Raw genomic sequence first — 27,125 nt, forward strand, 5'->3', positions numbered from 1 at the left:
GAAATAAGTATCCGGGATCGATAACTCATTCTTGCCAATTAATGTAGGAACCTAGCACTCGCATATTTGTCTCCATAAAGTCACAGTGTTAATGTTCCTGGTACCTTTGATAACTATTCACATGTTTTATCGTATAGAAGTACATGTATATATATATATAATATAATTGGAGGTTCACAATTATAACTTTCAATACAAAACGTTACTAAATTCCAGCTCTATAAAACAAAATGTTACTTCAAGCTACTACTCCAATATAACTGTGGCCAATACATAAAGTTTCTCACAAGATCGAGTTTTAAGCAGATGTTCTTAATTTCGATTAAAAATGCTTCCACTTTTATTTTTTGTCTATCTAATGAGTTAAAAAAATTTCAACTGATTTTTATAGCTCGTTCTAATGTTGTACTGATATACCACTTCCCAGGTTAGGGGGAGGGTTGGGATCCCGCTAAAATGTTTAACCCCGCCACTTTATTTATGTATGTGCCTGTCCCAAGTCAGGAGCCTGTAATTCAGTGGTTGTCGTTTGTTTATGTGTTACATATTTGTTTTTCGTTCATTTTTTTTTTACATAAATAAGGCCGTTAGTTTTCTCGCTTGAATTGTTTTACATTGTCTTATCGGGGCCTTTTATAGCTGACTATATGCGGTATAAACTTTGCTCATTGTTGAAGGCCGTACAGTGACCTATAATTGTTAATGTTTGTGTCATTTTTGGTCTTTGGTGGAAAGTTGTATCATTGGCAATCATACCACATCTTCTTTTTTTTTATATTTAATGGTCTTAGTTTAATTGGATGAACTTGTAAATGGTATTGCAGTTCTACTGTGCAACAGATGTATCGAATAAAGTGTCACATTAATCAAGATGACAGATCATTAAACTGATTAAGAACTGACCATCAAATCTTTGATGTAAATGACCACGCCACATAACTGCCCGCTAAACAATATTCGTTTTCACTCGAATTATTAAAATTGTATAAAAAAAATTTACGTAATTTAAAGAAATAATCGAAGGCAATGTGAACATTTAAAAAAACAACTTTTTCTTTGACTAAAAGTTATCTAACTAAAATAACTTGTACAAATCTAAACTAATAATAAAAAAGAAGGATAATTGCTATACCAAGTAATTTATCAATTTAGGTCGTGAATAGTTGGGGAAAACTTGCAAAAGATTTGCTCTTAAAATCTAAATTAACAATTATCCTTTCTACTTCAAACTCTTGATATTTATAACTACAACAGAGAAACTAAGCAAAAATCATAAAAAAATAGAACACAAGTTTGACAATTATTAATCTATTCAATTACATTAAAGTAAGGTCTTTCCGAAATTTTGACCGTCAAACCAAGCCTAAACGAAATGATAAAATAATTAAAAGCATCAATTATAATCAACTTATCAATATCAGTGGGCACCAAATTAATAAAATCAGCACTAATTAGCTGCAATTTTCACATCTATGTGACCATATCACTATAGAAACATGTTAACAACAGTTGGTTGGTACTGATCGTATAATAGCAAAAAGCTGTGCAACGATCTTAATGAGAAACACCAAAAATGAATAAAAACATTTATGAAACTTAGAGTTATTTACAAAAATAAAAATATTGTCCACATGACTTAATCGGTTTGAACTTTCGGAAGCACTTCTTCTTATCTTTCAACAGGAGTACCAGTTTCCTTAATTTCTGAAAGTTCCTGTAGATATGTTGCCTGTTACGGATCGACAGATTCGCCAGTCAATACTGGTATTTAGATAAATACATTGCCACCAACACAAAAGTTTCGATATACACGTTCACTGTTAGTCTTTTGTCACATGTCCATGAAGTAAAATCCAAGCTAAAATGATTGAAACATTTTGAATAATCTATCACAACTGGCAGCACATGGTGCTACTAAAGCAGCAAATATTCTTTCTAATTTTCCTAGGCAATTAAAGGATTTAAATTTCATTTCATTAAAATATCTTTATTTCAAAAATTGAGACTGGAAATGTGGAATGTGTAAAAGAGACAGTAACATGAAAAAAAAAAGAGCAAACAGCAGTCGAATGCCACACACAGGTCTTAAACAAAGCGGGAAAATCCATCGCCTGGCGGCGGATTTTAAATGGCCCCTCAACAAAATGTGTACTAGTTCAAACTTCAAACTTCAAACCATAAAACCAAAGTAATAATTAAACACATACAAGACTAACAAAAACCAGAGACTTTGTCAAGGTAACCATACCAAGAGGCACACCAAGTATGCATAGGTCAAGAGTCAAAAAGTCATAGACTGGTCAAGAGTGCCATGAAAAAAACCCACAAAGCATATTTTGAGGAAATGATAATCTAGGTACACAAAACTATCAAACATATCTATATACCTAATGTAAATATACATGTAAGCAGATGTGGTATGATTGCAATCAGACAATTCTCAAAATGATTCAAACACAATATACGAGTTGTACATTGAGGGCAAAAGTCAAGCTCATATGAAGTTTCTCGTGTCACAAGACTCACCATCTTATGGCAATACAGCTTCATGCCACATATTCAGAAGAAATGTCAATTTAAAATTATACTTTTAGGTCATGGTAATATACCAAGTAATACTTTGTATCATGATGACACACACAAAGTGCATATGTCAAGAGTCAAAAAGTCATAGTCTGGTCAAGAGTTCTATGTCAAATATACACAAAGCAGTCCTGCACGAATGTTCATCATTGACACTTAACATTGTCTTGTGTCATGATGCACTACACATGTCAAATACAGAGAACATGGGTCAGGGACAGAAACAGAAAAGACATATGACTCAATCAACGTACTTGTATTGCAGGTCACTACAAATGCCCTTAACATAGAACATAAACTCTCGCAACATTTCAAGATTAAAACCGGCTTTCACAAAATTTGCACATGATTCTTTGCAACGATTATCTTACCACTGTTAATTGAAAATCGTGTCGTGCAGTTATGTCAATAAATAAAACGGTAAGATGAGACATTGAAACACTTAAAACTAGGGTTAAACTTTACCATTAATTTTGTAACTTTACTATGTGATAGCAATATGGTAACCTGATAGAAACAACTGATGCCGTCATGAAAGGGAATATTTGCAATAGTACGACCAGAACAATACAAGACAAAGTTGAAAACAAATGAAAGAAATTATACCTACGACTTTTCTTATCAAAATGCACAAGTAAGGAACCGTAGTTTTCATATAATGTACTCGTCTAAAATATTCGCTCACGTTGAACAATGGACATTAACACTGTATATTTATACAAACGACCAATCTTGTAAATAAATGAATAAATAAATATATATAATTAGTTCAAAACATGCCAAATATTGTAAGGCCCGTTATCAATTGAATACAGATTGTCTGATCGTAATACAATTCAAAATAAAGTTAGAAACAAGCTTGCTGTCATTAGTAAAGGCAGCAGTAGTATACCGCTGTTCAAAACTCATAAATCCATGGACAAAAAACAAAATCGGGGTATCAAACTAAAATAAATGTTTTAATTTAATGTTCGCTGGTAGCGTAATTAAATATCTATTGTATTTTTCAGGATATCATTTGATAATGTTTTTCTTTTTTTTTCATAGCGTTTTCAAAACAACAATGGATTTGATTCGTCCTGTTTGGGTTGAGACTTGTGGCACATTACGGCGTTGGTCAAGTGGCACATTACACAATCTTACCTTTTAGATCGGTACATGTAAAGTTCTGCTTCGCATCCGGACTTTCGCAGATCGGTGTTGTCTTGATAATATTTTTTTCAAGTATGGCTTCATTTTGTAGTCAGTTTTAATTTTTTTTGTATGTACGTAGTTTAGGCATATTTTCTGACGCATTTACTGTTAACACAACTGGGTCGATGCCGTTGCTGTTGGACATTTCGTACCAAGGGTATCACCAGCCCAGTAGTCAGTGTTGTCATGAATATCAATAATACGGTCATTTGAATAAATGTACTGTTATGATGAATTGTTTGAAATGCGAAGATTATGCCAGGCATAGATTACCTTAGCCGTATTAAACAAATCTTTTTTTTAGAATTTTTGGGTTCTCAATGCTCTTCAACTTTTAAATGGTAAGCTTTCTTACTTATTCGATCTGAGAGTCACTGATAAGTCTTGTATTGATGAAACGCGCGTCGGGCGTATCAAGTATAGGCCTGGTACCTTTGAAAACTGTTTGCACCACTGGGTTGATGCCACTGCTGGGTGACGTTTCGTCCTCGAAGGTATCTCCCGCCCAGTAGTCAGCACTTCGGTGTTCAATTACATTTGCATATGGTCATTATTATAAGTTGCAAAAGTGTGAATTATTCGAACGCTAAGGAAGTTCTCATCCTAGGCATAGATGAGTTTCATGTTGACGACATGTACGATTGGTACCTTTGATCACTATTAGAATCAATATTTGCTTTTATGACAACTGTACTGTATGTGCTTTGCTTATTTTTGAAGTCCATGCGATGACCTATAGTTGTAAATGTATGAGTCATTTTGGTATCTTGTGGACAGCTGACTCATTGACAATCATATCACATCTTCCTTTTTATATTTACATATAAATATATAAATTGAAAAAAACAAATACATAAATTGGAAAACTGTTTAAGACAATTATCCAGAGAAAGCTTATGAGTATACAACACTAAATAAAGCTGGATTTCTTTATTTGAAAGCACTGTACGTTCATTGACAGATATTTCATGCACAATTAAGACTAGATGCAAAGTTAAACGACCTGAAGTTAATGATTACAATTTTTGAGTGACACTTTATTAAAATATAGCGTTGGCTAGACGAAAAACGTCCAGAATGCCCTACTATGAACTTATATCAAATCGCACGATACACTACATGTATAAGGTCCCTTTTATATTTCCACTCTTGACGAATAACAATACAAAAACGACACTGTTTGACAATCCATAACGTCCACTATAAGTCAAATCAGATAATACATATATGGACGTTTTTTGTAACCAATTTTTCCCGGTTTCGAACATGTTTGTTTTACAACTCACATGACTCATGCCTGCGTGTTGACTAGATATATAAAAAAACAGAAGCACTGTGGTTCTCTGAAATTGTAAAGTATTTTGCTGGCAGTTATTTCGCTGACCTTATTTCAAACCCTAGGATTATAAGAGGGCTTATCTAATTAGTCACGATTAACTTTGAGTAGATTAGACCTCAACGGAAAGAATTGCACCGGGTAAATAGATTTCGAGGTACACTCTTAAGAAAATACTAGTATATTCTTTTCACAGTTAGATTGTCCCAGGTATCTTAGAAAAATATCTTGCCTTGGAAAACAATGCACATGTGACGAACAGGTTTGTAATTTGAAATAACGGAATGATTGACATTACAATATTTTATTGTTCAGTCTGTTAAACTCTGCAAATGGAAATGCTTTAGCATGTTAGCTGTAATAATATGTTGACCATAAACACATCACACTGAATCTATATATTGCTGATAACCTGAGTACATCATTTATAAATGACATCGTTTAATCTAATGATATGTGTTTTTGTGATTTGTTTTCATCCGTCACACAGAAACATTTTATAACTGATTCAATGGATTTGTTTTGCCTGTGTTGAACATGTTAAAGATCATAGTTACCTTTATTTAACTAAAACGTATGTTTATGGGAAGATTCAGCGATCGAAAAGAACTTAATAACTCCAAATTTTAGAAATATTTCGTAGAGAAATGAGTACAGTTGTGTTGACATCTGTATTACAAAACAACATATCCAATCGACGCATTTAATCTCCATCCCTTTTGTTGTCAAGAAAAGATCTGAAATTGATTGTATAACATGTTCTTCTGTCTAAATGACATAACGTTTATGTTATCTAGTTTATGTAGGTTGTTTGTCTCTTTAGCAATCACACAACATCATCTTACTTTTATTTTGATACAAATATAAAATAAACTAAGAGAATAGATATGATTTTTATCAATACATTACTTTTTTATTACAATATATACAACAAGTTTATCATAACAATAAACAAAAGTAACAATAAGTATATAGATATTTACTTCAGTTTATAATTACATTGCTCCTTATTACGTAAAAGGTTCAGATTCCAGTGCATTTTTCTTTATATTAATGGATTTTTGATAAATTCTTCCAAATTCAATTAAAGGTCCAAAAGTCTAAACAAATTTCGCAACTCTGTATAATAATTAGAACTCATGTTACACGAATACGGGGGGAAATGTATCAATGAAAAGGAATGGCCCTTCTTGCAAATTGTCTCAATATATATAAGAATTACCTTACAAAAGAATCTGGGAGTATTTCGCTTGAAAAATTATAATATCTTATGAATTTCGTAATATTTTTGAGTACACATTTTGATCCAGTTATAAAAAAGAAGCATAGGTTTGAATAGAAGTCAGAACTATTTGAATGAATATGTTTTAATGTGTAAATACATATTTTGCACACCTTTTTAGATCTTTTATGTCTGTATGTGGTTGTCACACAGGTGTTTTGTTGCGTCTTAACATTGATCCACTCACTATATAATTTGAGATAAATTAATTTAAACTAGTGTACTTTCTTTCCAGCATCTTTACTGTTAAAGAAAGTCTGAAAAATTATTTATTACAAATCAAACCACACACATTTGATAGACAGTAATCCACCTACAAAACAATTGAAATAGCATACCAATAAACATAAACTAGTTGCTGATTCTTGTGTATAATGTAATCACGTCTACATACATTCAGTTAAACATGGAATAAACAAGATGACGATCATAATAAGAAAACAAAACTCAGTTGTTTGACAGTCGTATCAAATTCAACTATATTGTAATAAGGTGTGAGAAAAACTACAGATATAAACAATCAATTGTCAAAAATAGGGGTACATCAGTCAACATTGTGTTTTAATCTTAATCACTACAAAAACAAACAGACATGTCAACAAGAAAAACAGAATTGCATTTAGACAAAGCGCATTTATAAGTTTAAGCGAAACACAAAAATATATAAAAAGAATGTATAACATAAAAATAAAAACTATATGGAAGAATCTACATGATAATCATAAAAATACAAAAGTTGTTGAATACGGAAGAAACAGTATTAATACAGAGTATAATAAAAAATGGATATGGATGATACAGCATGACAATCATGATGTGACAAAAACTGAACAACATGGAAAATATATTAAACAAATCATGATAAGTCAAAATTAAAAAAAAACAATACAGCATTTAAATCATGATAAGTCAATTAAGACAATATGTCTAATATGAGAGATACAACATGTAAGTCATTTTAAGACACATACAGCTTTAAATTGAATGAAAATTGTAATAGACAAATATTGTTAAGAATGGAGGATACATCATGAAAATTAGAATAGACAAATACTGTTTAAAATGGTAGATGCAGCATTAACATGAACATATGACAAAATCGGATCAGACTACAATAGTCTAGTAAAAGATTGACCTTAGAGGAATATTATTTGATAAAACTTCAAAATAATGTATATGATCATGATGATAGAATAACATTGTTTACTTAATGTGGTACAGTAATATACTAATAACTTTAATAATTGGCAATACAGGCAAAATAATATATAAATAAAGGCAACAGTAGTATACCGCTTTTCAAAACTATATATACTTTGAACAAATATTCACGGAACCAATGCAACAGTGCACAACCAGAAATACTAAAAGTGGAACAATTAAACTCATTGAAATCAACAGAGATTGTTTATCAACTATCCCTTCTGTTTATGGTGGAACAAAAAAATGATGTTAAGTAAAACCATGCAGCATGATAACATTGCAGACATGAAGTTAATTTTATAGATCAAACAAATACAGCAGTAATCGAACGAATAGTAGTTGGTATTAAATAAGGACAAATAACAGTAAATAGCAAGTAGAGAGAGAAGCAATGTGATGAATTACAATAGATATCCAACACAGCCATAAGAAATCAAATGAATAACAGTAGATATCTAACAGAGATAGAAGTAATAGGCAGAATAGAAGTGTACCTAAAGTAAAGACAAAAGTAATGGAGTGAATAAATATCAACAAAAACACAAATCAAGAAATAATAAAGAAAACAGTGGTTTCCGAATCGTTTTGCCGTTTGTTCATGTCACGAGAAACCACTAACTAAGGAGCAATACTTGTTAAAGAAGTGGTTCTGTCCTATGAATGTGTTCTGTTACAATCTCAACTATAGCTGTATGCTTATTATCAATTGCAATCTTTAACGGAGATTTCCCATCAAGTCTGCATATCTTTGTTTCTGCTTCTTTATCCAACAATAAACGTACAATATCCTCATGTCCTACTTCACATGAATAAAATAAGGGTGTGGTGCCGTCTTCTTTTGTTATGTTAATGTTAGCATTGTTGTCCAAAAGACAACAGACTATATCCAACCTTCCCATAAAACAAGCTATGTGTAATGGAGAGGAACCAGCTACTACATCAAATGCATAATTCACTGACTTCTGTCCGACGTATTCTGTTACACGTGATGCTGTACTCTTTACAAGGGTATCGAATATGTTTTGTTTTAATTCTCCTAAAGTTTCAGTTGGATGATTTTTTATCATTTCTGCTATATACTGTTTACTATAGATACAGATATTAGAGTCAGCATTATTCTGTAAGAGTAACTGTGTTATATCAATGTTTCCATTAAGTGCACTGACATATAAAGCATTACCTCCATACCATGTCTGGGCATTAATATCTGGTTTATGTTTCCTTGATGGCTGGAGAAGACTAGGACTGTTACTGATACTGATGTTATTATAAGCATATGACGTACTAAGTGGTGTACTGTCACATGGAACAGGATTCCTCTCTAGTAGTAATCTAACTATGTCAGTATGTCCACACGCACTTGCCTTTATCAGAGGACTATATCCATCATTGTCACATAGATTAACATCAGGATTCCTCTCTAACAGTAACTTTACTATATCAGTATGTCCTTGCTGACTAGCCTTTAACAGAGGACTCAAGATTACAACCGTCTTTCACAAAAGTTTGCACAGGTTTCTTTGCAACGATTATTTTACCACTGTTAATTGAAAATCGTGTCGTGCAGTTATGTCAATACATAAAACGGTAAGATGAGACATTGAAACACTTAAAACTAGGGTTAAACGTTACCAATAAATTTGTAACTTTACCATGTGATAGCACTATCGTAAACTGATAGAAACACATGATGCAGTCATGAAAGGGATATTTGCAATAGTACGACCAGAACAATACAAGACAAAGTTGGAAACAACTAAAAGAAATTATACATACGAATTGTCTTATCAAAATGCACAAATAAGGAACCGTAGTTTTCATTCAATGTACTCGTCTAAAATATACGCTCACGTTAAACACTGGACATTTATAAACACTGTATATTTATACAAACGATCAATCTTGTAAATACATGAATAATAGTTCAAATTTACATGCAAAGTACTATAAGGCCCGTTATCAATTGATCACAGAGTGTCTGATCGTAATACAATTTAAAATAAAGTTGGAAAAAGCTTGCTGTCATTACACAATAAATATTTTAATTTAATGTTCGCTGGTATCGTAATTAAGTATCTATCTATTGTATTTTTCGTGGATATCATTTAATATTGTTTTCTTATTTTTTCATAGCGTTTCTAAAACAGCAATACATATATGATTCGTCCTCTATGGATTGAGACTTGCATAGTTTACAAAGAGTTGGTCAAGTGGCACATTGCGAAATCTTACCTTTTCGATCTGTAAATGTAAAGATCGCTTCGCATCAGGACTATCACAGATCGGTGTTTTCATGATAATAATTTTTTCAAGTATGGCTCCATTTTGTAGTCAGTTTTAATGTGTGTGTATATACGTAGTTTAGGCATATTTCCTAACGCATTTACCGTTTACACCACAGGGTCGATGCCATTTCGGGTGGAAAATTTCGTACCGAGGGTATCACCAGCCAAGTAGTCAGTGTTGTCATGAATATCAATAATAAGGTCATGTGAAAAAATGTACTGTTTGCTAAATTATGAATTGTTTTAAATGCGAAGGATTTTCTTATGCCAGGCATAGATTATCTTAGCCGTATTTAACACATCTTTTGGGGAATTTTGGGTTCTCAATGCTCTTCAACTTTTAATGGTAAGCTTTCTAAATATTCGATATGCGTGTCACTGATAAGTCGTATATAGAATCGCGCGTCGGGCGTATCAAAGTATAGGACTGGTACCTTTGAAAACTGTTTGCACCACTGGGTTGATGCCACTGCTTGGTGATGTTACGTCCTCGAGGGTATCTCCCGCCCAGTAGTCAGCACGTCGGTGTTGATATGCATATCAATTACATTTGTATATGGTCATTATTATAAATTTAGTGTTTGCAAAAGTGTGATTTTTTCGAACGCTAAGGAAGTTCTCACCCCAGGCATAGATGAGTTTCATGTTCACGAAACGCACGTCTGATGTATCAATTTATACGATTGGTACCTTTGATAACTATTAGAATCAATATTTGCTTTTATGACAACTGTACTGTATGTGCTTTGCTTATTTTTGAAGTCCATGCGATGACCTATAGTTATAAATGTCTGAGTCATTTTGGTCACTTGTGGACAGCTGACTCATTGACAATCATATCACATCTTCCTTTTTATATTTACATATAAATATATAAATTGAAAAAAACAAATACATAAATTGGAAAACTGTTTAAGACAATTATCCAGAGAAAGCTTATGAGTATACAACACTAAATAAAGCTGGATTTCTTTATTTGAAAGCACTGTACGTTCATTGACAGATATTTCATGCACAATTAAGACTAGATGCAAAGTTAAACGACCTGAAGTTAATGATTACAATTTTTGAGTGACACTTTATTAAAATATAGCGTTGGCTAGACGAAAAACGTCCAGAATGCCCTACTATGAACTTATATCAAATCGCACGATACACTACATGTATAAGGTCCCTTTTATATTTCCACTCTTGACGAATAACAATACAAAAACGACACTGTTTGACAATCCATAACGTCCACTATAAGTAAATCAGATAATACATGACTTTGTATGGACCTTTTTTGTTACCTTTTTTTCCCGGTTTCGAACATGTTTGTTTTTACAACTCACATGACTCATGACTCATGTTGACCAGATATATAAAGAATCAAAAGCACTGTGGTTCTCTGAAATTGTAAAGTATTTTGCTGGCTGTTCTTTCGCCGACTTTATTACAAACCCCTGGATTATAAGAGGGCTTATCTAATTAGTCACGAATAACTTCGAGTAGATTATACCTCAACGGAAAGAATTACACCGAGTTAATAGATTTCGAGGTACACTCTAAACAAAATATATTCTTTTCAAATAGTTAGCAAAGGTACCAGGATTATAATTTAGTACAAAGTTAGATTGTCCCAGGTATCTTAGATAACTATTTTGCCTTGAAAAATAATGCACATGTGACGAACAGGTTTATAATTTGAAATAACGGAATGATTGACAGCACAATATTTTAGCATGTTAGCTGTAATAATATGTTGACCATAAACAATTTACACTGAATCTCTTTATTGGTGATAATCTGAATACATCAGTCATACATGACATCGTTTAAACTAATGGTATGTGTTGGCGTGATTTGTTTTCATATGTCACACAGAAACATATTATAACTGATTAAATGGATCTGTTTTGCTTGTGTTGAACATGTTGAAGATCATAGTTACCTATATTTAACTAAAACGTATGTTTATAGGAGGATTCAGGGATCGAAACGAGACAGGTTGCACTTAATAACTCGAAATGTTAGAAATATTTCTTAGAGAAATCAGTTCAGTTGTAATGACATCTGTATTACAAAACAACATTTCCAATCGACGCTCCTAATCCCCGTTCATTCTGTTGTTAAGAAAAGATCTGAAATTGATTGAATAACATGTTCCTCTCTTTAAATGACATAACGTTTATGTTATCTTTTTTCTGTAGGTTGTTTGTCTCTTCAGCAATCACACAACATCATCTTATTTTTATTTTGATAAAAATATAAAATAAACTAAAAGAAGTAAACAAAAAATAACACTGACTAATTTTATTCTGATTATTTTTTAGATATGATGTTTATCAAGTCATTACTTTTTGTATTACAATATATGCAATAAGTTTATCATAACAATAAACAAAAGTAACAATAAGTATATAGATATTTACTTCAATTTATAATTAAATTAGCTCCTTATTACGTAAAAGGTTCAGATTCCAGTGCATTTTTCTTTATATCAATGGAATGATTGTTTGATAAATTCTTCCAAATTTAATTAAAGATCCAAAAGTCTAAACGAATTTCGCAACTCTGTATACTAACTAGAACACATGTTACACGAATACGGGGGGAAATGTATCAATGAAAAGGAAAGACCCTACTTGAAAATTGTCTCAATATGTATAAGAATTACCTTACAGAAGAATATGGGGGTATTTCTGTTAAAAAACTATAATGTCTTATGAATTGAGTAATATTTTAGAGTACACATTTAAATCCAGTTATAAAAAGAAGCATAGGTTTGAATAAAAGTCAGAACTATTTAAATGAATAAGTATTTATGTGTAAATACATATTTTGCACACCTTTTTAGATCTCTTATGTTAGTATGTGGTTGTCACACAGGTGTTTGGTTGCGTCTTTACATTGATCCACTCACTATATAATTTAAGATAAATTTAGTTAAACTAGTTTACTTTCTTTCCAGCATCTTTACTGTAATATAAAGTCGGAAAAATCATGTATTATAAAACAAACCACGCACATTTGATAGACAGTAATCCAGCATAACAATTAACATAAACTAGTTGCTGGTTCTTGTGTACAGTGTAATCACGTCTATATACATTCAGTAAAACAAGGAAAAAACAGGATGAACATCATAATAAGAATAAAAACTCAGTTGTTTGACAGTAATATCAAATTCAACTATATTGTAATAACGTTTGAGTAAAACTACAGATATACAAATTCAATTGTCATAAATAGGGGAACAGCAGTCACATTGTGTTTTAATCTTAATCACTACAAAAACAAACAGACATGTCAACAAGAAAACAGAATTGCATTTATACAAAGCGCTTTTATAAGTTTAAGCGAAACACAATAATATATAAAAGAATATATAACATAAAAATAGAAACTATATGGAAGAATCTACATGATAATCATACAAATACAAAAGTTGTTAAATACGGAAGGTACAGTATTAATACAGAGTACAATAGAAACTGGAAAATATGGATGATACAGCATGACAATCATGATAAGACAAAAGATGAACAACATGGAAAATATACTATACAAATCATGATAAGACAAAATTAATAAACAATACGGAAGATACAGCATTTAAATCATGATAAGACGATTGAGAAAATACATGTATGTCTAATATGAAAGATACAGCATGTAAGTCATTTTAAGACACATACAGCTTTAAATTGAATAAAAATTGTAATAGACAAATATTGTTAAGAATGGAGGATACAGCATGAAAATTATAATACACCAATACTGTTTAAAATGGTAGATGCAGCATTAACATGAAAATATGACAAAATCTGATTAGACTACAATAGTCTAGTAAAAGGTTGACCTTATTATTTGATAAAACTACAAAATAATGTATATGATAGATTGACATTGTTTACTTAATGTGGTGCAGTAATATACTAATAACTTGATAATTGGCAATACAGGCAATATAATATATAAATAAAGGCAATAGTAGTATACCGCTGTTCAAAACTAAATACACTTTGAAAAAATATTCATGGAACAGTGTACAACCAGAAATACTAAAAGTGGAACAATTAAACTCATTGAAATCAACAGAGATTGTTTATCAACTATCTCTTCTGTTTATGGTGGAACAACCAGAAAAAAATAAGTAAAACTATGCGGCATGATAACATTGCAGACCGAAGTAAATAGTACAGATCAAACAAATACAGCAGTAATCGAACTAATAGTATCAAATAGAGACAGACGTTATGGGATGACACCAAGTTGATATCAAACACAAACAAAAGTATTAGGATGGATAGCATTGGATATCAAACATAAACAAACATAATAGCCAGAATAACAGTAAATATTAAACAGAAACAGCAGGAACCATAAAAAAAGCTGTATATATCAAGCAGAGTCATACATACTGGGACAAATACAAGAGATAGAAGCAATGTGATGAATGACAAAAGATATCTAACACAGCCATAAGTAATCAAATGAATAACAGTAGATATCTAACAGAGATAGAAGTAATCGGCATTATAGAAGTGTACATAAAATAGAGACAAAAGTAATTGAGTGAATACATATCAACAAAAACACAAATCAAGAAACAATGAAGAAGACAGTGGTTTCCGAATCTTTTCGCCGTTTTGTTCATGTCACGAGAAACCACTAACTAAGGAGCAATACTTGTTAAAGAAGTGGTTCTGTCCTATGAATATGTTCTGTTACAATCTCAATTATAGCTGTATGCTTATTATCAATTGCAATCTTTAACGGAGATTTCCCATCAAGTCTGCATATCTTTGTTTCTGCTTCTTTATCTAACAATAAACGTACAATATCCTCATGTCCTACTTCACATGAATAAAATAAGGGTGTGGTGCCGTCTTCTTTTGTTATGTTAATGTTAGCATTGTTGTCCAAAAGACAACAGACCACATCCAACCTACCCATAAAACAAGCTATATGTAATGGAGAGGAACCTGCTACTACATCAAATGCATTATTTACTGACTTCTGACTGACGTATTCTGTTACACGTGAAGATGTACTATTTACAAGGCTATCAAATAGTTCTTGTTTTATTTCCCCTAAAGTTCCAGTTGGATGATTTTTTATCATTTCTGCTATATACTGTTTACTATAGATACAGATACTAGAGTCAGCATTATTCTCCAACAGTAACTGTGTTATCTCAATGTTTCCATTCTTTGCACTGAAATATAAAGCATTACCTCCATCATATGTCTGGGCATTAATGTCTGGTTTATGTTTCATTAATGACTGGACAAGACTCGGACTGTTACTGATACTGATGTTATTATTGACATATGACGTACTCAGTGGTGTATTGTCACATGGATCAGGATTCCTCTCTAGTAGTAATCTAACTATATCGGTATGTCCACATATACTTGCCTTTATCAGAGAACTATATCCATCCTTGTTACATAGATTAACATTAGGATTCTTCTCTAACAGCAACTTTACTATATCAGTATGTCCGTTTTGACTTGCCTGTAACAGAGGACTATATCCATCATTGTCACATAGATTAACATCAGAATTCCTCTCTAACAGTAACTTTACGATATCAGTATGTCCTTTATCACTTGCCTGTAACAGAGGACTACAGCCATCATTGGTACATAGATTAACATCAGGATTCATCTCTAACAGTAACTTTACTATATCAGTATGTACTTCCTGGCTTGCCATGAACAGTCCACTTGTCCCATTATCTCTACATTGATCCACATCCACATCATTATGTAACAGCCACTGTACCATATCAGTATGACCATCATAACAATTCAATATCAGTGGAGTATTACCTGATGCACAACTCTCCTTTGGTGCCTCTGTATCCTTGGTATTAGCTAATTTAACCTGCTGTAATTTATCAAGTTGTTGTAAGTACTGTATTAACTGTTGTCTGAATGATAATACTTTCATATTGTTGTTACTGAACACAACTGCCACCTTTCCTGCTAGCCAGTCCTTTGTAAATCTTTGGAAATATGATTCTAGATAATCATCTGGTATCTTAATTATGAAATCTATGGTATTTGTCTCGTCATTTGTTGATGTCTGCCAAATAAAACGTTCATGCACTAAACTACTCTCACCATGATCTATTAAACATTCTATCATTTTCTGACCAAAATAATGGACAAGGAAGTCAAACAATTTATCATGTACAGTGCTATAAATACTATTATGTTTACAAATATATGTACCATCTAAAGTATCAAGTTCTTTTTTTAGTTTTGCCTTCGATGTACTTCGGTTGATTCCACAAGCCTCACAAGCGTCTTCTATGATATTTCTTTGTTCATCTGTCACTTTATTCTGAAACCATTTTTCTGTTAGACGATTATTAAAGAGAACACATAAAGCAAGACTACATATTTTGTAGTTCCCTTCATCACCATGTTTGCACAATTTGTCTAGCTCACTTTTATAGATATCAAAAGGATTTTTGAAATATTCTTTGACGTCTTTGTATTTCTGTAGATGATATAAAGAACATAAGAGTGGAAAGAAATCACAGTTTTGAGATACATCACCAATATGTTTTATATTAGAACCAATATAGTTTTTTGCTATATTTGTTTTCTCCACAGACGTTAGACCTAACGCATCTGATACTAAATTACATTCACATAATTTAAAAGGTGATAATATATCAAACTTTTCATCTTTATAGACTTGTGACCTACATGATGCAATAATCTTACAACATGTGTCTGTAACTATTGTGTTAATCACAGGTAGAAGTTGTTTCCAGGTATCAATCTGTTGTTGACTGGCCGTAAAATTTCCACAAATATCATCAACAATGAAAACTGTCTGTTTACCGGGTTGATAATAAGTCTTTATGTCTGTTGGAAACTCCACTGGTATAATACTATATCCTGTCCTCTCTAAACCAAGCGCTATATGTCTACAGATAAAAGATTTCCCAACTCCAGATGGTGCAGTTAAAGTTACACAACTGTTTTTCTGTATACATTTGATGACATAATCACTTGCTCTTGTAGATACAAACATCTTATCTTTTTTTCGCCAGTCTTTAATTGTTTTTTGTGTCTGCTCTAAAAAATGAAGTGAAGTGATACAATATGTTTCTTTGATACATACATGATGTGATAACGTACTCATACTCATAATGCATTGTGTTATTGTACTATAGTAACTTTGTGTATTCCTTTTTTTTTTTTTTTTGCTTTAACGCCTGGTCTATAATACAATTTTCTGCTTCTTTGTTACATATTGGATTGTTTCTATTGTGATATAAATTCTAAAACAATGTTGACCGCTGTACCCCTATGTTTGATAGGTTTACATATTATGTCTCTGTTTGTTTTTTTCACACATCGTTGTTAATTTATGACAGAATTTTGTCACACAAGTGTTAAGCTAGCTTTAAAAACAGTTTTTATTCTTTTTTTTTTTCTACATAAGAAATAATATTACCATGTCAAGAATACATGATGTGTTTGCGATTGTGATTTTGTCATTTGATTAGGGACTTTCCTTTTCGAATTTTTCCGGTGTTAAGTTTTTGTTTTGTGATTTTATTTATTACTATCTCAATGTCAAATGTAATCATTCAAATGATATAGTGGAAAATAACGTCAGTTTTGAAAATATCAGATTACTAAATAAAAGATACAAAATTGTGGAAAAATTAAATATGCACGAGCGGTAAATTCTCTAGAAAAGACACGTTGTCTTTTGTGATCTGATAAATTGACTTCATCATTTAAAACAAAAGATGTGGTATGATTGCCAATGAGACAACTGTCCACAGGAGACCAACATGACACAGACTTTAACACCTACATGTATAGGTCAGACTGTTAAAAATCACAGAAATGTTGATGTACTACTGTCACAATTAGTTCCATCTGTTTCTTTCTTTATCTAATTGATGCCATCATTATTTGTTTTGTTTGGTCTTGTCCAAATCGTTACACAATATTTCCACTACACGATGAGGAAATGAGTAAAAAGGCCAGTCTTGATACTCACAGATTGACTTTTTAAAATATTTTGATTTCGGTTTTTGTTTCTTTAATAGGATCAAACATTCCTAAAGACGTAAAAGTAAAAAAAAACATTTACATGTTTCACGAACAAGCAAAGACCTATAATGTATGCATGATATAGAAGTATCAAGAAATTCAGGAAAATGGTTTTGTACCTAGATGATCTGATAATTTCTAAAATCAACTGGCCATCCAGTTGATGAGTGATGTCCAATTTGTAGCATCAGTTATCAAGTTTTTAATGTTAGTATATAGATAGTCTCATCATAAAGCTATAATGAAATTGATAATATTTGTGAAAGGCCAGTTAATTTTGAGAAATTGTTAGTTTAACGGTATATGGATTGTTATGGCAATAATCGTGTGCGCATTTCCAACTGATTCAAGTTCATAACTGTTTCGTGTTTGTACGAAGTCTGGATATCTGTGGAAAATGATATTTCTGTTATCAGTATTGTTTTATGGAGGAGTTTACCTCGGCTGTCCAATATGTTTAAATATTCCTATTATATACCATATACAAATTTTAAAAACATGATAGCTTACCACTTATGTTCATTGGGATAAATTTTTGCTGCGCATCTTGTACAAGTGTTTCCAATAACTGTTGTGTACAAACTAAATTAGAGGCTCTTTCTGAAAAAAGTACATAAATTGTTCATCCCGTAAGAGACAATTGTTAACTATTTGTTTTACAACATATATCTGATACTGGTTGCATTTAAAATTATATATCCGATATAAATTACATCGACATGAACTATCTGATATTGGGAACACGTATCACAAAATTTCAGAAAATTTTAAAATTTCCACTATACATATCTGATGGCAATAATATTGTACATCATTTATCTAAATTTATAGTATACTTTACGTCAGATACCAATAACTGTGTCAACAAAAAAAAGATAAAAAAAGGTCACAGAGATGAATCAAAACATCAGCAAAAATGAAAGACAAGAACTCCAAATCAACCATAGCATACCAACACAATAGCAGTACAAAAGTACAGAATTACGCCATGAGTACAATCAACAATAGACTTAACAGTGAAGGGTAACACATATATACAAGGGAAAAAAAGAGGACTTTAGCGTTTAGTTTTGATGACCAAAAACGAGCTGCAAGCTCTTGACTAACAAATGGTTTAAGCAATGTATATTCCATATGCAATTAAGTTGGTATATTGATAATAAATAGGGAAATTTACCTTGTCTTTTGTTTCTTTTTTTCCAGCAGTAAATAGAAACTGCAACAACCACAATCACAATAGTAGTTCCAGTTATTATAGCAGTTCTGAAATTTATTTACATAGAAATATACGACAATATATCATTTAAGTTTTTTTCAAATGTTCACATAACCTGTATTAATAACATAATCTAAAAAATGAAACAGAAATATGGAATGATTGCCATGAAAACAATTTACTATCTGCAAAGTAATGTCATTGAAGTCAATAACTATAGGTCACTGTAAAGCCTTCAACAATATGGAAATCTCATACCTCAATTTTTTTGTTACTGAATAGCTAACCATATAATTCTGCACTAACCTTATACACGCAAATTTATTCAAAAGCTACAGTTTGTTTACATAAAAGATTTGTTTCTCTTTCATTCGGTTCATTTCAGTAACAAATATAATACAACCTATCCCTGCTTTTGTGTTGCAGGTACTTGAATAGGAATGTGCTGTTTACCTTTTTAAACATTTCATCCATTTAATGTGTTTCACACTTATTCACAGGGTTGCAACTATAGGGTACAACAGGACACTTATTAAAGTGGTGACAATTCGTTAGTATAAATAAAATATTATGAAAATCGTCTCGAAATGTATTCGGTAAATTTTGTAAAAAAAGAGAGACCTAATGATAACATTTAAATTTGATGTTTTTCTTATGTAACAAAAAAAGATTTAAGCTGAGTAAACAAACCTGTTTGTAGAATAATTAAGTGAGATGTAATAAACACCAATTAACAACTTTGTTGATCATTGAAGGAGAACATTAGTGTATTGAAAATATTTAAACTGACATACAAAGGAAATGAATTTTAATTACCAAAGCCAGGATTAAATGAATCGTTTGAGTTAAAACTCGTTGATTAAGGCGAAGTGTACGTAATTGCACGTCCTTAGCGGAATACGGGATTAATAACGTTCGACGTTAGTTACGCAAATTATCTCCCTTACTCCAAGAAAGGACACAAGAAAGATAAACTACTTCTTGCGGTCTATCATGAACCCAACAAGCACGCCTGTGCTATTGTGAGGAAATAAATTTTACTTTATTTTTGGTAAAACGGACAATCCATAATTTGAGAATATTTTACATTAAAGCGACTTTAAATTAAAGTTGTAAAGAATTGATTAAATTCATTTTGCAAATATACTTAATAAAGTTAGTTACGTTATAACGGTCACTATAGATAAATCTTGTTAAATGTCAATATTACATGTGAAGCCTCAAGCTAAGTCAAACACTTTACAAGTTCGTTATGCAACTTTTCTTCGGTCAAATCGAATACACAGATAAATCAATTGATATATGGATTGAACCTTATGCAGTTACGAATTATTAAATAATACATCAAACAAAATATGTGATGTCCATGTATATCAAATAGCGGTCAGTTGGGTGTTTCCAACAACAAAAATGTGAGGAGAAAAGAAGGAAATTTATTAAGAAATTATTATAAGCTTTTAGCAAAAGTATTAAACAAATAACTTACATGGGCCTCAGTTTATTGCTAACGAAAGTACTATATAAACCTGTTTCGCCCAACACTAGGCACTTCGGTGTTGCGGCAGATTAAAATATAGAAACTTCACTTCTATTATTCACAGGTTAGTTGAACTATTTTTCGTTAAGTTTTAAGCAGTAAACTGAGTACTCGATAAAGATAAATTATTTTTATATTATTATTTATTCAAAAGCAAAGTTGTTCAAATTATTAAATTACTTGGTTTGAATGTTTATGCAAAGTTGTGTCAATATCAGATAAACAATTAATGCAATATTTAATTAAATAAACTGGAACATTATTTCTCTTTCTATTATCAAGTTTAAATGGACAACTTATTTACATGATTTAGAATGTTAACCTCATAAGGTCAACCGCTTATTTATATTCATATTATGGAAACTTCTTCAATTATTCTTTATCTATATTTGTTATGTTTGTATATATATTATTATGTATTGTTAATTGTAATACATGACTTCGGTGTTGCGGCAGATTAAAATATAGAAACTTCATTTCTATTATTCACAGCCAAAACGTCCCACCCAAAGCCAAACTACGGCAGAGTTACAGGTCCGTCTTAATAACTACGAGACAGTAAAATAAGTCCTGATAATTTTGGTGGAGGTCCGAAAGTCCCAAATTTTAAACAACAGAAACAATCAAGATGTCCACTCCTATCAACTATAAAAACAAAGATACGATGAACGACTATCTGCTAAGGAGTAAAAGAACTGATTTGTCAAAAATGCCAAGTACACCGGTGGCATCAACGATACCGACATCCGTTTACAACCCTAGTCCGTTATCGGCGGCAAAAGCCATCGTGGAAAACGACGCGTCAGGGGGAACTACACCTACCAAAGGAACGTCCCTGACTGATAAGAACCGTACGTTGACGGAAAGATTAATTCAGCCATTGGCATAGCCGCCAAGCCAGTCCACGCCTGACCAAGCGCCTATGAGGCAGCAATAAGAGGACCCGGAGAAGCAACAGTTGCAGTTACAGGTTCAAAACTTGAAACGACAGCTTCAACTGCAAATGCAGCTCAACCAGATGCAACCGGAACTACCACAGGCATCCTAGCCTGAATCAAGGGGATCAAAACACATGGGAAACGTGTCACTGCAAAAGTTCGAAGGAGGAGACCAAAATCCAATAAAATTTTGGAGTCTCTTTATTCAATATGCACATTATACAGGTTTACGGAGAGCGAAACAGTTGGCATGTTTCCGCTGCATGTGGCAAACACTGTGCAAGACTGGTTCTATTCGCTGGAGGAAGGCGTTCGCAGAAACCTGCAGCGTCTGAAGGAGGCGTTTTTGGAACGATTCCAGAGACGGAACCTCGAATACAGCCTCCAGCATATAAAACAACACCAGTCTGAATCAGTCAACGACTATATAAACAGAATTCTGGCGCAAACTTCCGACAGCAACGTGCCAGAATCCATCCTGGTAAGCATGCTTGTTGGAGGATTGAGGCCAGATCTAGCAGCTATAGTTATGCCTCAGGTACCAAAAACTCTTGTCAAAATTACCAGCAACGACAAAAAACTACTTACCAGCAACGGAACTACCAACGTCCACAGAGCTCATCTGGTCAAGGATGTGGTAGGTACTGTTTAAATAGACAATCATGCCCTGCACAAAATTCAATTTTTCGGTTTTGTAAAGTTTAGGGTCATTTTGAACAAGTGTGTAGAAAAGCTAAGATGTACAATCAATATCCACAAAATCAATATTCGCCACATCAAAATCAACAAAATAATTATGCTCAAAATCAGTATCCTTAAAATCAAAATCCTCATAGATAGGAATTCGCGCCTGTCCAAGGCTTTCCCATGGATAGGTACAATGGAAAGTCGGTTAAATCAATTTAACGACAATATTACATAAAAACACAACTCGCGTTTTAGTAAATAGTATACCAACAAAAGCTTTGGTTGACACCGGTGCAGACATATCGTGCATATCACAATCATTTTTAAATAAGAATTTCATGAGTGAACCAAATTTAAAGAAAACACATGTTTATTCAGTTTTAGGCATAGGACAACAAAAATTAAGGGTGCTAGGAAAAGTATTTTTGACTATTAAGATAAAGGACAAATGTTTTGAGTTTGATTTTCATGTCATTGACACTTTGCCACATTCACTCATCATAGGTGTAGATGTTTTAGAGACAAACAATGAAACTATTAATTTATCTAGAAAATCTGTGGAAATATCAGATAAATGTGCTAAAATTTGTTCACTTGAGACTAATTCAGGTTTAGCTCGATGTTTTAAATCTTGTGCATTGCCTGCCAATTCCGAGATAGTTCTACCAGTGCATGTGTCAAGAAGAATCCAAGGTGAGCAAGTTTTATTAGAACCCAATCCAAATCTTGAAAAGAAGCAGCTAATGGGTGCACGATGCATAGTTACAGTCAACAAAGGTAAGTCAGTATTTAGAATCATTAATCCAACAAATAAAACCGTACACTTACCAAGACGCTATGTACTTGCAAATGCAATTAACGTGGATGCACAATATATGCAGACGTTAGATAATGCCAAAGTTAAAAGCATAAACACAATAGAGACAAAGCCGAAAAACACAAACCGAGACAATTTGGAATTCGATTTATCGAAAGCAGAGTTGACGTCACAACAAAAATCGCAACTTCGGACGTTCCTCAATGAAAACAAGAATGTTTTTGCTACAAACTTGAAAGAACTAGGACAAGCTACATCGTTTAAGCATAAGATCGAAACACACGATTCACATCCGGTGAAAATGCCATTTTATCGACAACCACCACACTTACAAAGAGAAATAGATAGACAAGTCCAAGAAATGTTAGATAACAACATAATTGTGCCTTCAACATCTGACTGGTTTTCTCCAGTACTTCTAGTGCGCAAGCGCGATGGGTCATATCGATTCGCAATCGATTATCGGAAGGTCAATAAGCAAACAAAATCGATTTATTTTCCATTACCCAGGCTTGAGTGTGTCTTCGATGCGATAGGCGCTGCCAAAGCAACCATGTTCTCAGTACTCGATTTAGCTTCCGGGTATTGGCAAATTCCAATGGACCCAGAAACGAGACACAAAGCAGCTTTCATAACACAATCAGGAATTTATGAATGGCTACGACTACCATTTGGTTGATCAAATTCTCCTGCGTCTTTTTCAATGGTTATGGCGCAAGATTTTAAGGGGAATCAACTGGAAATTTGTCCTATGTTATGTCGACGATATCCTAGTTTTCAGCGAAAATTTTGAAACTCATCTAGATCATTTACAACAACTTTTCAACTGTCTCTCAAAAGCCAATTTAACATTAAAACCATCCAAATGTAGTTTTGCAGTTACAGAGGTTAAATATCTCGGTCATGTCATCTCCAAAGAAGGTGTCAAAGTGGACCCAGAGAAAACTTCTGCAGTTGCAACATTTCCTGAACCGAAAACGCAAAAAGACGTACGTAGTTTCTTAGGTATGTACAATTACTATAGAAAATTCGTTCAATCATACTCAAAAATCACTACACCATTAACGGAATTATTGAAAAAGGATGTTCAATTTCGTTGGACACCGCAATGTCAAATCGCATTTGACGATCTAAAGACAAGACTTACATCATCACCAATTCTCGCATATGCCGACATGAACAAACCTTTTGAAATCATATGTGATGCATCAGATTATGCAATAGGACATATGCTGGTACAAAAAGACGACCAAAATAGATCAAGAGTAATAGCATACGGAGGAAGATCGTTAGGTGCAGCAGAGAGAAAATACCACACAACTGAAAAAGAATGTTTAGCTATTGTCAACGCAATCAAAAACCATGACACCTATCTGTCAAACAATCGATTCATAATACATACCGATCATCAAGCCCTTTGTTGGCTCCAAAACACAAAACATAAATCGGGAAGACTTTTAAGATGGGCAATGGCGTTACAACATTATACATTTGATATTAAGCATATTAAAGGTAAAGACAACACATGTGCTGATGCATTAAGTAGGCGAACATACCCAGAAACACGTCCAGATCAAGATCAAATGGAAGATGGTCCGAAATCAGCAGACATTTTCACACTTGATATCACAAAAGGAGAAATAACAGAAGTACATTTCTATTATGACCACGATCCAGATACAGTCATAGCAGCCGTACAAGACGATACCACGACAGTGCAAGTTGAACAGTAGGATGATATAGGTACGTTACAACGCACATGTCCTGACTTTGAAGACATATTTGCATACTTGAATGATGGAACTCTCCTAGAAAATAACAAACTAGCACGTAAAGTCAACATAGAATCTCAACAATATAGTATATTGAATGGCATTCTATATCATTGGTACCAACGACGAACAAAGAAACCAGAAGAACAAGCAAGACAACATCAACAATTAGCACTTCCAAGAGTACTAAGGGATGATGCATTACTAGCTTATCATGATAGTCAAAGCGGTGGCGCACATTTAGCAACAAAGAGAGTTTACGAAGCACTTAAGCTCAAGTACTATTGGCCAAAAATGCACCAACAGGTAGATGATTATGTTAGGTCATGTGACCGATGTCAAAGGATAAAAACTAGAAATCAAAATCATAAAGCACCACTAACACCTATGCCTATAGCGGACTCATTTGAAAGATGGCACATAGACATTTTAGAGCTCACACAAACAAAAGACGGAGATAGGTACGTGTTACTTGTCGTTGATAGTTTTACCAGATGGTGTGAAGCTTTCGCGCTAAAAACACAAGACGCCAACGCCATAGCAAAAGTTTTATATGCAGAAATATTTTGTAGATTTGGTTGTCCAAAAATTTTGCTAAGTGATAGGGGAGCAGCTTTCATGTCGAAACTTGTCAGCGCGCTTAGTGAAATTTTTCATGTTAAACGTCACTACACTTCTTCATATCACCCACAAACAAACTCAACATTAGCACAATGTTTAAGAGCATATTGTAGCAAAGATCATAACAACTGGCCAAAATTACTACCAGGAATTATGATGGCTTTTAGAATGTCACCATCAACATAATCAACGGAATACTCACCATATTATCTACTGTTTGGTAAAGAAATGAACTTGCCTTTCGATGTAAACGTACAACCAAAAGATAACATGGGCAAGGAGGCAAAAAAACATATCCAAGAGGTAATCGAAAAATTAAAAATAGCTAAAGAGATAGCTACAGGCAATGTTACTCATCGCCAAGAAAAGAATAAACAACATTATGACAAAAAGGCAAAGGAACCAGATTTTAGGGTTGGACAAAAAGTTTTAATTCGAGTTTACAAAGTCCCCCCAGGACTTTCTCGTAAGTTACAGGACAAATCAGACGGACCTTATTTGATAACACAGTTGGGACCAAATCACACATATCGTTTAATGAATTGCAACACACGCAAAGTAATGAAATCATTGATCAATGCTCAACATTTACGTATTTATCACGACCCACGTATATTTAGACGTCAAGATGACATAATCGTCACACCACAGAACAATGATGAAGAAAACGATGATCATCAACCAAATGCAGATAACGCAGACACGGTTAACAATGAAGTTGACAAAGAAATAGTAGACGAAACAACGTATGAAGTTGAATGTCTACTTGGAAAGAAAACAATGAATGGAGTTGTTCATTACAAATGCAAATGGAAAGACGGATCAACTCCAACCTGGGAACCAATCGATAACATTGCGGAAAATCTTATCGAAGATTATCATATTAAGTATACTCAACAAGGTAAACGACGCAAACGAAAAGGTAATCAGAATTATCGATATTTCAATCAATCCAAGGATTAAACAAATCTTACGAAGGTAAGTGTCATAATTGCCTCTAAAGCCTTGATGGCAGACTAATGCAGGTGAGTGTAGAACAGTATAGAACATTTACGATTTACATGTGCACTTGGTTGGACTCGATTGGTTCATAAGCGACGTCGTGAATTTTATTTGGCATATATTTTTTTTTCTCAAAGTTCATTTTTCAAAATTCAGTGTCTGATCAACACTTATGTGACTAGCACTATTTTTTTTTCTTTTTATAGGAAATGTAACCAGTCGATTTAGCCTAATGTTAATGTTTATCGATATGGTCATACTACCACTCAGCATCGTCGGAGGACATATGACAGTGAAAGCAAGCAATGCAGAAGAAGATATACACCGACTAAATTATGGTGTACTTTTTCAAAAACAACCATCATTATATTTATCACGTGAATATTGGCTTCACACTTTTGAAATAGAATTACCAAGTAATATTTCAATTCAAAGCATACCTTCATGCACTGCTGCTGTATCAACTTGTTATTTATTTAACTCAATCATTTTTCATGTTAATGTATCAAAGGAAAACACGATGACATTTATTCATCAAACACTTATGGAAATTTTTGACATGGTTCCAGAAACA

The 27,125-nt window shown here is 32.8% G+C and overlaps 2 protein-coding genes across 2 annotated transcripts in view; both read right to left on the reverse strand.

The window, feature by feature from the left end:
* Positions 1 to 5,995: 5,995 nt before the first annotated feature.
* LOC139496438 (uncharacterized) overlaps positions 5,996 to 27,125 on the reverse strand; it is a 155,195-nt gene continuing 134,065 nt past the window's right edge. Inside the window, exons 6-7 of the mRNA XM_071285033.1 lie at positions 14,137 to 15,599; positions 5,996 to 8,092 (exon numbers count right to left, since the gene is read on the reverse strand). Of these exons, the coding sequence (XP_071141134.1) occupies positions 14,561 to 15,599 (1,039 nt within the window). The 3' untranslated portion in view covers positions 5,996 to 8,092; positions 14,137 to 14,560. The remainder of the gene's footprint in view (positions 8,093 to 14,136; positions 15,600 to 27,125) is intronic.
* LOC139494656 (inversin-like) lies at positions 8,234 to 9,893 on the reverse strand. Its single transcript, XM_071282817.1, has 2 exons — positions 9,831 to 9,893; positions 8,234 to 9,061 (listed from the first exon to the last, which is right to left on the reverse strand). Exons 1-2 carry the CDS (start codon positions 9,891 to 9,893, stop codon positions 8,234 to 8,236), a joined length of 891 nt encoding a protein of 296 aa, XP_071138918.1.

The sequence above is a fragment of the Mytilus edulis genome, chromosome 11 (assembly GCF_963676685.1).
Source record: "Mytilus edulis chromosome 11, xbMytEdul2.2, whole genome shotgun sequence".
NCBI lineage: Eukaryota > Metazoa > Mollusca > Bivalvia > Mytilida > Mytilidae > Mytilus > Mytilus edulis.

Bases quoted from the DNA above. Each gene is read 5' to 3' on its own strand.
- LOC139494656 (XM_071282817.1), bottom strand. From the start codon at position 9,893: ATGAAAACACCGATCTGTGATAGTCCTGATGCGAAGCGATCTTTACAT. The intron at 9,062-9,830 runs GTAAGATTTCGC...CCTCTGTTAAAG, and splicing joins TACATTTACAGATCGAAAAG to GCTAGTCAGCAAGGACATAC.